The 13056-nt window shown below is 34.1% G+C and overlaps 2 protein-coding genes across 3 annotated transcripts in view; one reads left to right on the forward strand and one right to left on the reverse strand.

Moving 5' to 3' along the window:
- LOC124368707 (histone-lysine N-methyltransferase SETD1B) overlaps positions 1-13056 on the reverse strand; it is an 84629-nt gene that overhangs the window by 18568 nt on the left and 53005 nt on the right. The window contains exons 14-16 of one of the 2 annotated variants that reach the window (XR_006922988.1): positions 12771-12956; positions 12108-12365; positions 9674-9929 (exon numbers count right to left, since the gene is read on the reverse strand). Coding sequence is in view for 1 of the 2 variants with exons in the window: in XM_046826009.1 (XP_046681965.1) it covers positions 9756-9929; positions 12108-12365; positions 12771-12956 (618 nt within the window). In the remaining variant the exon portion in view is untranslated. Of the gene's footprint in view, positions 1-8553; positions 9930-12107; positions 12366-12770; positions 12957-13056 lie in introns of those variants that run through there. The other variant, XM_046826009.1, reaches the window with a different exon arrangement.
- Positions 1-13056, forward strand: part of LOC124368710 — a 38573-nt gene that overhangs the window by 18459 nt on the left and 7058 nt on the right. Inside the window, exon 2 of the mRNA XM_046826011.1 lies at positions 2904-3049. Coding sequence (XP_046681967.1) covers positions 3004-3049 — 46 coding nt within the window. The 5' untranslated portion in view covers positions 2904-3003. The remainder of the gene's footprint in view (positions 1-2903; positions 3050-13056) is intronic.

The raw sequence follows: 13056 nt of genomic DNA on the forward strand, positions 1-13056 counted from the left end.
ACATGAAATTTGGAAATCTCATCCCCAAATTCAAATAATACTTAATAACTCTTATCCCCGAATTTGAAAACATCTCTAGGGTCTGGAAGCATAGCCCCCAGAGATCCGAAGGTGAGTATACATATATGTATATGTATATGTGTGTGTGTGGGCTTATGCAATGTAACGCGAGCTTGTGAACATGATAACAGCTGTCATTTTTAAAATATCCAAATTTAATTTGGTACAAAGGACATGCACATAGCTTAGATGAGTTTGTTAATCAGTACTAACCAATAAACCATTTCAAGATGGCAGCCATGTACATTGGAGCAAAACTTTGAACTCACTATTTCTCAGTACAGTAGAACCCCTCATATCCGGCCTCGGTTTTACCGCACCTCGGTTTATCCGGCCACTTCTCGGAAGCCAATATCGAAATTTATTTACCACGGCTTGCAGACGCGCAGTTGCACGCACTAGTCTCCCACGACTCTTGCGTTATTTTGGTGTATCTATTTGTTTACATTTTCCTGTGTTGTCCTCAGTTGAGCTAATAGGTTTAACCTGTAAACAGTTTGTTGATTATTTCCAGTGCGGTTAGTACAGTACAGTACAATTGTTTTGTTTCGTCAAGTGCTGTGTACTGTAGGTTGGTTTATCCGGCCGAATCGTTATCCGGCCAGGGGCTCGGTCCCGTGGTGGCCGGATATGAGGGGTTCTACTGTATAGACATAATCCAATAACTAAATATTTTAAATAATTATAAATCACTTTTATTCCTTCACTTTTTTTTATATCTCTTAAGGTTTTTAAAATGGCAGTCATTCAAAATTTGGAAAAGTTATGCATTATAATGCACAAAATGCGTTTTAGAATATTATCAGGTCATTTACAATAATGTTTGTTCTTACGTAATTTTTTATATATGTACAATTTCCAGGTAGCGGGTGTACAGAGTTTTACATAGTGTATAGAATTGCGGGAATAATTGTTAACACATTAACTATCGTAGTTCTTAACAAATACAGACTAAACTTCGTACAGAGGTAGTATTTGTATATAGCTTGGAGGAATTCGTTAGCCATGCTTAATCATTAAAACATTTGAAGATAGTGGTCACTCGCATTTGGGCAAAAGTTTTATTTAAAGTATTTTACAAGATAAATCAAAATTGATACTTTCATAAAATTTTCACGTAATTCCAAGCAACATTCATTCCTACTCATTTTTCAATAACTTCAAAATGGTGGCCATTTAAAGTTATCGAAGTATAAAATTTAACCATTATAAGTGTATATGTTTGCAAACATAATTACAGATTAATTGTAATTAAATCAAGACCACATTTTTATAAAGAAATTTATATGCTTGTAGGAATTTTTGTCTGGTAAGGTTACAAGATTATTGAATTCGGGCTTGATAATTCCTGAACGATTACAGGTAAAGCAATAAAACTTGGTACACCATTACAGCACATATAAACCTACTTTTTGAAGTAACTAACATTTTTTTTTGTCATGTCAGGGGGACGGCCCACAAGGAGTCAGAGGGAAATCTAAAATTAGAGCATAGTTCAAATAGTACATCAAATTAAAGGTCTCTATTGGTGCAGATTGAGGAGTTTAGCTGTGCGCACAGAGCCCAAATACTAACCTATCAACAAATAAACGCTATCTATTTTGCAGGTTGCGTTTACGTGCTAGCCACTGAGATGAAGGCGTAATAATTACTTTAACATCAGTTTAAACTCACGATTTCGATTTGCCGATTAGTACAGCTAATAAGCTATTTTGAAAAATATCAATTAATAATTTCCTATTGTTTGTTGTCCTTCACTGAGTAAACACTAGATCCTTTAATATCCACCTCAATCTTTTCTCCTGGAAGTTTATTTTTTCCCTTAGCACTTCCCTCAATACTTTTGCAGTCGGTATTCGATGTGCTTCAATGTGAAAATTGTACACTAGTCTTTTCACTACACACTTATCGAAGTCATCTAAATGAGTAACTGTTCTACGTCGTTGTCGGCCTTGGTTTGACGTAGTAAAACTTGCCTCACAATGATCACTAACCTTCAATTCTTTAAGCTACTATTTATTTGAGTCGCAACTCGCTCTGATACACCAGGTGCTGCAGCAGTTCTTTGAGAAAGGAATATTAACAGTTTGATGGTCTGCTTCTTCCTTCATAAATTTATAAAAATTACGTTTTCTCGGGCTTGACTATGAATGATTCTACCTTTAACTTTCGACTTGAACTCATCAGACATTGTCAGTAAAAACGAAGCACAAGCAACCACCACACTCAGCCCTGTCACAAGACAGAGTATGATCAGATAAGGTTATTTGTGCCCATGCGATTCCGAGAAGGGAGGCTGTCGCCAATGAGTCATGGGAATGTTTTCGAGACACAGCGCATAACGCTACCCCACCACCACTCCCACCCATCACCACACACTCAAGGCCACGCGCACCGGTAAAGTCCTCGAACTGTAGAGTACAATGCTGCAAATCCAACTTGAAGAGGTTCACTCTAAAACTTACGCTGGTTTAAAGTTTAAAACATTTACAATGTAGGTCTGTAGGTCATGTTCTAGGTTGTTTAATATTCTTGCCTTGGCTCAAGTTGTGAAAGTTAAACTTAGTAAATGAATACTGAACTTGAGAAATGGTTTTTAAGGTAGTTATTGCCATGGTGGAGTTATAATTTATCTATGATGCTACAGTTGAGCTTGCATTGTTGCCTCAACCACGAAAATATATACATGTGTACCATAAAAATATTTCTGGTGCCATAATTGATTTTGATTGTTTATGCCGATCAAGTAAATATATTTATAAAGATACTTTGGTCGAAAAGCAGCTGTTTAAATGTTGGTTACAATTGTATTGTTTAATGTAAATATTATCATTATTTTCCAGATTCTTAAGTGTTCCGAGAAAATGTTCCAGTCTTTTTAAAATTTGCAATTCTCAAAATCGAAGGGCATAGTCTTCTTAGTGAAAGCATTTATGATGTAATATGATGGAGCCGTATAATATTTTTCAAACAGGAGTACACATATCAGGTACGTAATATTTCACTATCCAAGGTTAAAAGAATCAAAAGTTAAATAAAATGTTGACTGGTTCTATTTTGTGTTTTGTTGCATGCAAACATATATACATATAAGTCTCAAAAACCTAATCTGATCCAAAAGTGTTAACTTTATGTGTGTTAACTGTCTGTGTAAATTCACTTTCTGTCTAAGATATTTCAAGAGCCATACTTAGAGTTTGTCTTTTTGACCCAATGAAGAAAGACTGAATTTATTAAATTTTTCTCCAATACTCCATGATTGGATAGCTCAACGGTATCCGTTATAGTTAGAGGTATCCTAAAGTTGAAATCCTTAGCTTTTCAGTTAGCAAGTTAATTTGGAAAACTACACAAATTCCATCATGTACACAGACGATACCGTACTACTCTCAGCTCAGAAGAACATTGAGCAGCTAGAAAAAAACTCATACATCTCATTCAATATGGCCCAACAATATTGCAAATACAATGATCTGGTCTTAAAAAGCTGGAAAACTAAACAACTCACTCCAGGAACTAATAAAACTGTGTCCAAAATCCCTGATAATCAAGAAACAGAAGTCAGGAATTATTTAGGAATAACATTAAACAATACATTAACTTGGACAAATCACATTGACAACTTATGCCTAGAGCTAAATTCATCACTCTGTGGATTGCAAAGGCCCAATGCAACAAATACTTTTGAATCTTCCAAGATAGTGTACTAAACACTACTTGAAAGTCTGCTCCTATTGGCTTCATTAGTATTAGCCTTCTGGTGCATGATTCTATAGCCACAACTTCCACTTGGAAAACCGTGGGGGCATTGATAGTTTTTCCCCTTAACCATACACTCCAAACCCTGCTCTATGTTCTAGGCGTGATCCGTCAGTATTGTACTTTAAAGCATCTTTATTAAGGTAGGCCTCCTTTCCACTCCATTTATCTCTATTTCTAATAGAGACAAAATATGGTTTATTAAAGGAGTGTTTCTCAACCGTGTCAGGAGATGTTGGTTACTATTTCAGCTTCAGGGAATACCTGTGTTATTTTCAAGCATCCTTCTGAGAAAGTAGGCTTAGTCACCTTTTTATTCAGAAGCTTCAAAGCGCATATTGCGGGTGTCTTCTTCACCTCCTGCCCTAGAGGAGAGTATCCCAATACCGCTTCGAGTGCCTGTGTTGGACAGGAGCTCATAGCTACCGTTAAACTTACACATGCCAGTCTTTGAAGACTCTGTAGCCTCTTCGCTACTGTTTTCTGTTCTACTTTCGACCACCACACAAGAGCACCATATGTGACCATTGATTTTATTATGGCTTCATAGGTCCAATGTATCATTTTGGGTTTTAGGCTTCACTTATATCCAAAGAGTCTTTTGCAGGCCCCAAGAGCCTGTCTAGAACTACTCCTAGATACTTGACTGTTCGGAATATTTTATCCTAGTACCTTCCAGTAGAGGATGAGTGAGATGAAAATTCCTTTTTTGGTAAAGGTTTTGATAGGTTGATTCTCAAACCTCCCATGACACCAGTTGCTTATTTAAGTTAAGGGCGTTTATGTTGGTTATGTTGCTTCCCCTTACCATAAGCACTAGGTCATTGGCGTAACATTGTAGATTCTCTTTCTTCTACTTTTGTGAGATCATCTACCACCATGCCCATAAAAGGGCATTGGTGGTAATGACAGTACCCCTCCTTGGGGGCACCCACTTTGCGCTAACTTGTTGACTTTACAAGAGCGCCCACTTCTAGCTGGTTTATACCTTCCAGTTGAACCTACCACTGGGCACAGCAAAAACCGATGTGTCACTTAAATCTAGGCAACCTCATGGATGTCCAGGAGTGACACATCACTAACCTCAAATGTCGAGATTCTGGGGTTCATGGGCAATTCGATAGGTCTAGTCTACTTTGGGAGATGACTGTTGGAGTTGGTGGGGTTTGTTCTTTAACCTCAGAGGTTCTTGCTAGCCTCAACAAGGGTGTGCCACTCCCTGTCTACTTTGACTGGAGAGGCTGGTTCAGAGCTGGCCTTCCCTTCTTCCGGGTAGACATGACTTTCAGATGTAGTGCCCTATAATTCTTCCTTATGGATCTCGATAGGAGGTGGCCCCTACTCCCTAACCTTACCCATCCTGAATATCCTGTCACTCCGGAAGCAGCGCAAAGGTTCTTACAGGACCAAGTGCAATTTATAAGCTTCTTGTCCTAAGAGAACAAAAAAAGGGGATGTTTCAATAAGGTAATATCCCTTAGTGTATATTAATTATTTTTAACATAGTCTTCACCATGAAGGAGGTTAGGCTGATTGGCCTGTACGTCATGCAGAGAAGAGTCTCTACCTTTTTTCCACATAAACTCCACCAATGCCATTTTCCAGTTCCATTGAATATGTCCAAAAGCATAGCTGCTCCTAAACAGAGTAACAAGGTTGTTCAGAAGAATATCCAACCCCTCTTGTAGAAGTGCTGGAAAAACCCCATCAGCCATTGGTCATTTGAAGGGCTTGAATGGTGTAATAGCCCATTTTATCCTTTCTGCCGTGAAGATCCTCCCAGATCGATGTCTGGACTTTTGCAACTTCCTGACTAGATCCGTTGACATTTAACGTTGCATGACCATCCAAATACAGAAAGAATGACTCTTTCAATTTTTATACCTCTTAAAATACGATTCTCATTATATTAACTTTACCAAATCTATCACCACTGATGGTGATAAACAATAAATATTCGTCCGGAAAGTACTTATTTTGTATCAAATTGAAATTCCATAAGGTCTAATCACGAATGCCTTCAGCCATAAATGCGATCTGTGGTTGCACCTTACATTGCTATCCCCTCTGCTGATGACATGCACAAAACATCTCTCGAGATAGTACCTATCAAATTACAGATCACAATTCACTTTTCATGATTAATGCCTGCAGGTTTCATTGCTGAAAGCAGTTTAAGATGAACTGTGTACTTTTAAATATTCGTTCATTATAATTAGACACAGTATTTGTATGGATTTTTGATTCTCCTAAAAGTTGTCCGCCTTCTGCATATTTATTTATATCTGCTCACCTATATCCCACTTGTGGGAGTCGAAAAGGATGAGTTTAGTGGGTACCAGCGCCTTCCTATTAATACTTTCTCTCTTATTTCTACACTAGATTCTCCTAGTATGAAGTCAGTACTTGATCCAATATTTCAATCAAGATGCCTTCTACTGTACTATACTCAATATAATTTTAGTTTTGTTTTAATTATAGCATTAGTATTTTATATTTTGAAAATCCACCAGTTTGTTTTAGACTATTGTAAATCTGTTAAACGTTTGTGCAATAAAGATCTTTATTTTTATCTTTCTCATGTCAGTTAAAATGTGAAAGGTCACACGCATGGCAGTTTGCTGCAATTTTTTAAATTCTGTAGTATTATTACGATTAACAATAGCAGCAACTTGGGAACTCGTCTTATGTCTTCTCATATATTTCTTCAAAAGACCTTGAAATCTGTTAGTCCTTTACTTAATTTTTTTTCAAAATAATTAAAATTTAGTTTTCCTCTGCACCCAATTTGTCAATAATCTTGATCCAAACATTTAAGTTTGTGAATGCAACCACTCATTTATAATACATTCAAGTTCCAGTTTGAATATTATTCTTGTATTAGACACATTTTTTTAAAGACCAAACAAGTTTTTTATTTGGATAGTTAAAAAAGGATATGCAGCAATTTGTTCACACGCGACCTCCTGCGCAGTCTGAATTGTCAACGGTGAATTGTTCAGTACTGGTAATATGCTTTTTACTGATACAGGATAGTTAATATCTGCTTTATTTGCTGATAATTTAAATATATATATATATATATATATATATATATATATATATATATATATACATTGTGAGACATAGTTAGTCTAACTAAACCACAGGTTTTTTTTTAAAGATTCCCTATAGAAGGAAAACAACAAAATAATAAAAAAAGTAAACATGAGCAAATTGCCTTCTCGTGACCTCTTACGTGTTAACAGTTACTAGTTGTAAATATTCACAGCTCTGTACACATTGACGACAGGTATACAACACAATTGTAAAATGGAGCAGCATGAAGTTGTTCATGCTCAAGGGATTACTGGCACAAACAAATGTGGTAATAATAATTACAGCGAAGTAATTACCTTTTTTTCTTAACAACAATTATATTGGAACCACTTCTTTCCCTGTGAAGAAAATAAACATTTGCTTTAAATAAGAATGTAGCCAGGGAAAAATTTGGGGTGGGGGGTCAAGATAACTGATATTTTCCTGGAATGGACAGAAAGTAAGACAAATGCAGTCAACTATTCATTCCCCATTTTGTTCCTTAAAAAGTTCTTGACCTGTTTCAATGTTGAGAACGATCTTTCAGCAGTACATATCAGTAATATTGAATTATTTAAATAATAATAATGGTTTGCTAAAAAAGTAATTTTAAAAATTGAAATTTGGGGGAGGGGGTCCACACCCTTTGAATCCCCTTGCTGGCTACATCCTTGACCATAATTACCAATTACAAAAATGTAATAAGCCCCCTTTCTACGTACTTTTCAATTATATGAATATAACTTTTACATTCTGTTAATATTGTAACATTTTAGATTCTATTTTATTCTCTATATTTCTATTATTTAAAGTAGCTTCGTAACAGAATATTTTTATAGAAATTGCATTAAAAATTCTCCCCTCAGAGATAAAGTTCTGTATCTGGATGATTACATCTGATCTAATTACTAAGTTATTTACAAGACCCTTCCAAGTGATTTAACTGCCTTGCAGAGGTATTTAAGATTCCTATGGAGTGTAAGAAACCTAAAGAAAAAAAAGATATGAATATAAGTGAAGTATTTGCTCAACATGTTGAAAAAAGACCAAATGATATCTGCTTCATATTTGAAGACAAGAATGGACTTTTGCTCAGGTTGACGAGATCAGCAATAGAGTCGCTAACGTTTTCAAAGCTCAAGGACTGAAAAATGGTGATGCAGTTGCCTTAATGATGGACAATCGACCAGAGTTTTTGTGTTTTTGGCTTGGACTGTCCAAAATTGGAGTTGTTACGGCTCTAACATATTAGAGCCGTTATTTGTACATATATGTAATCTTGTAATACCTGGTCAATATCATACTTATGATATTGACCACATAAAAAAACACACAAAAAAAAGACACATTGTAATTATAAATTTAAGTTAGGTTTACTAACAATATATTTCCTGTATTTAAAAACAGGTATTTCATTATTACTTTATACTATACAATTTTAGGTTTGGAAAACGAGATGATTTAAGTTTGGATTATTCTTCATTACCATCAGTAACCCTCACTCTTTTTATACATTATCATAATTTACGTGTCATTTCCTTCAAATTCATCTATCAATTATACTAAAAGAAATAAGTAACCAATAACACAAAATAAGAAAAAAATGCCATTGAAGAGAGACTTCTTGAGCACGTAAAACTTAACAACAGAAATCTATATTGTGTAAATTACAATTTATATCACTTGAATTAAGGTTTGAATTACAAATTCACAAAGTTTTCAATACATGTCAATATCCTACAAATTATTTTAACTTAACACATATGTTACTCTTCGGCCAGCGGACAACAATATATACGTTTATAAGTTACATATACATCGTCTATGATCCAAAAGTTCATGCTCCTTTCATCAATTTTTAAATAAATAAGCCATGCAAAATTTAACTTATTAAAAAATTACACCTATTATGAATATGTATATATATATACATATATATATATATATGTATATATATATACATATATATATATATATATATATATATATATATATATGTATATGAATCAAATAACAGTTTTTTTAACTACAGAGACGGGTACCAAAATGTTTCCAAGTTCCCTCTGTTCAATAATAATTTAAAACAAAATATCTACAGATGAAAAGTAATATAACAACGACTAACAAATCCCGAGATTCTAAAGTCCCATTTTAATGGGGTATGTTTTACTTTAAATATGACGACAATATCCGTTTATTTTTGTGGAAAACAAATCAATACCACGATCATCTTTACCTAGTTTGGAACTAAATACTTAAGAAAAACTATCCAGTCTAAAACTTTTAGTGAATAACATAAATTAAAATATCACATGTCCTTCTTTAGTCCTTAGGAAAACCAAATTAATTTAAGTGTATCCACAAGTGTGAAATAATACTAGTTCTTTAAATGAGATAGTAAGCTTTTGAAAACATTATATATAGATATGTACAAAACAATACTAACTGTTAAGCAAATTAAAAACACTTACATCAATATTAAAAATGAATTTTCTAGTTTATACTCATTCAAATTTTACAAATAAATAAAACTATACATTTACTGATATATACATATTAACATTTAAAACAAATTCTCTGACGATTATTGACAGTATAAAAGAGCGTAAATAAAATATTTCTGTTTCAGTTACCGTAATTGAGTTTAACAGTAGACGACTAGCGAAAATTCAGCACAATTACAATAATTCCCCTACTTATATGTTATGCTATATTCTACAGTAGTGTCTAATGTACAGATATTTAATGTACAGGTGAACCACAAAGGTGAACTTACTGGTTATCACAGTGAACCTTGCTATTGTAAATAAACAACAACAAGAGCATAAACACTCTCTTAACCTCTCACTGTGTTGAGTTCAATTGAGAGTGCCTCTGCAACCCTGCGCTCCACACAGGCAGGGAATCTTCTCATCTTCTATTGGAAACTTATAATCATATGTGATTTCCTCATTCACACCGATAGGTTGTTTAGAGTATATTACAATCTTCTTTTGACTCTCGATAGTTATGATTTTTGCATAACAGTTTGGCTGAAAGATATATATACACATATTAACATAATAAACTAAAATATTCCCTAATTTCATTGTTAATTGTACTACTAAATCTATTTACTTTTTAATTTAAGACTTGGCTGTAAATAACTTTATGAAGTTTATTGTAATTTGTTTGATTTTATAACAAAAGAAATCTAAAGGTAACCGTGATAATCGTGTCCATTTAAACAACTATTTCAGATTCAGTATTAGTTTGTACTAGTTTGTGATACAGTACAGTAAAAAAGGAAACAATAAAAAATTAGTAATAAAAATATAGCAATGGGATAGTGTTATAGCGTCAAATTTTACTTTAAGTGCTTATCCTTGGAATTTGTCATTTGAAAATTGCTCTTTAACTGTGCCAAAACATATAACTACAGAAAATACTGTGTCAGAATAGTGTTGAAAAATATTCCGTCTGAAGAGCGTTGAACGTACACTCTGCGGAACCAGTAGTGGCCTGGGTTTTCACCTAATTATATTTTAGGCGTTAGCATGACCAGCATCGGCTTGGAATATTTACATATTTCAACTTTAAGATAATATTTTGAGATTTTTAAATGTAACTTGTGTGGTAAGGACATACATATAGATTTTATTATAATCAAGTGACACATTAAATTTATTTTTAAAGTATATAGCACAGTATCACTATTTTTACTGTTTTCACAATACAGAGGGTCAAGTGGGAAAGAATACCCCTATAGCTATCACGCTGAAGATCTATAGTATTTAACAGACAGCCCAGACCATCAGGCTTTTAATAATACAGGATGTGTCAAGGGGCTTTTTTTTGTCAATCGGTGGATATTTTTGTCTCAACTGTTAAGCCCAACTGGCATATTTGTAAGGGATTTTTTGAAAAAAAAAAAAAAAACAAAAAAAAATACCTTCACTACCCCAATATACCACATATAATTATTTTCAGTAAATTACAATGAATGATATTATGTAAAATTAAACTTAACAACAAATTTCACGTATGTCCTTTAGACCAAAGCTTGCGAAATTCCAAAATTTGAAAGAAAAAAAAAAACTTGCATTGAAACAGATTAAAGTTATTCTCCTTGAGAACAATGTCAGTTTTAAAACACGTATAATACTCCAAAGATAATAGGATCAGAATATACACACTTATGTTGATAAGAAACCTACAGTAATAAAACTATAAATACAAACATTGCAGTTACTTCTATAAATATATAAATGACAGTTCAGCCATTGCTAAATATTAGTGCCAACATAAATTGCTGTGGAAATAAAACTATATTTCTACGTATAAATATATAACTACGGTTTTCACTGAACATAACAATATATGATACAATATGTAAAACTTATTTTAAATAGTCGTAACAATGCAGTAAAGAATCCGCGACATAATTTGACTTAGCTGTTCATCACGGCATAAATGAATCTCAATCGAGATGCTTAGCAAAATTACTTAATGAAAATTAAAACAGAAACTGATACATAATTTCAGTATTTTCAATAGAAATCGGTTTTCTTTGTTCGAAAGAACGTAAAGACACAATTTACTACTGTAAAACATGAAATGAGAAGCCTTATTTATATCTTAAATAAGCCATTCCTGCTTTGAGTATTACCACACTAAAAAGGAATCTTTTTAGTTTAACCAGTTTGTTTTTCTAGTTTTTTGACAAATCCAAAAAGGTATGTTCAAATCTTTCTACAGCCATGGACTTTGAGTACCACATATTTTTTATTCTAGTATAATCATATTAAAAAAAAAACAAAATAAAAAACATCCATTAAAAATAAGCGTTAACTAAAATGTATTGTTTATATTCCTGTTCCCGAAGTGGCAAGCAGCAATATATACCATTTACAAAAAATTTGCTAATAACAATAGACGGATGGCAAATATGTTCTAATATTCCTGTTAATCAAGAACACAATGCGGATATATCAGCATGATATTTTTGCCAAATAAACGGCCAAAATATTATTAGGTGCAAATGTACAATTATAAGGTAAGTTGTACATCAAAATGTTTTAGTAAAATATGTTTCTATAAGTTTCTTTTGTCTTGATTCAACAAACTCAACATAGTTGCCAATTTTAGGCCACCGCCTGTGAAAGTTTAAGTTCTAAGAGTACTGAGCATTAACGCTAAGTAAAACAATGAATTAACAGAAGTGAACTCACATTGCAGCTGTGGTTGATGAACCGAGCCAGATTGCCGCACTTGGTGGCATCGATGATGGCTTCCAAGTCTATCCTGAACAGATAAGATGACCCAATACCGGTGGCCTCGTACTGCTTCTCCCGCAAGTCAGCCACTAACGGGCGAATCATTTGCCCCACATACTCTATAACCATCTCGTCAGCAGCGATCGGCTCCATTGCAAACAGGCCCCAGTCGTGTATTGCGGATTTTGCAAATTTCAGTTGCTTCTTTCGGAACTGAAAATTAACATGTTTATCTAATTAACCTGTAAATGAATAACTCAATAACTCGTTTATTCAACCAAAGTAACCCAATTGCATGCACTGGTCATGTCAGATAACTTCTGAACTGAAGGAAACAACCAATGGACCCACAAAATCAGTACAATCTCACCCCCTACCAGTAAGAAGAGGAGTTCCACAAGGTTCGGTCCTCGGACCAGTTTTGTTTATTTTATTTATAAATGACTTTCCAGAACACTTGAGAGAACTAAGACGTTGTAGTTTATTATTTATTTCTAGTATTCTCTAAAGCATTCCCTCTATGAGGAAACATGATTGCTCAACGACTTCTGCTCCAAGACAAAAATCCCACATCAAGATCATCATCACAACACTGCTAAATGACATGTAACACCCTACCTTGAGACCATTGAATTTGAGCAAGTCACTGTCGGTGACTGTACCAAACGCTGTGAGTAAGCGCCGCTGATTGCTTCTTGCCTCTCGAGAGATTGAAAGCATCTTGCCCATGTGTGGCTTGGGACAGATAGGGTCTGGCTTCTCAGGGGCAGCCTCCTTTGTCTCTAGCGTCTGACCAAAGTGGTGCTAAACAAGACATTTTTATTGTTAAGAGATAACAAAACATTACCATCCTATCAGAGTTCGATAGTAATTTCTACATCACCAAAGGATATACACAATACTG

Source organism: Homalodisca vitripennis, chromosome X (assembly GCF_021130785.1).
Source record: "Homalodisca vitripennis isolate AUS2020 chromosome X, UT_GWSS_2.1, whole genome shotgun sequence".
Lineage (NCBI taxonomy): Eukaryota > Metazoa > Arthropoda > Insecta > Hemiptera > Cicadellidae > Homalodisca > Homalodisca vitripennis.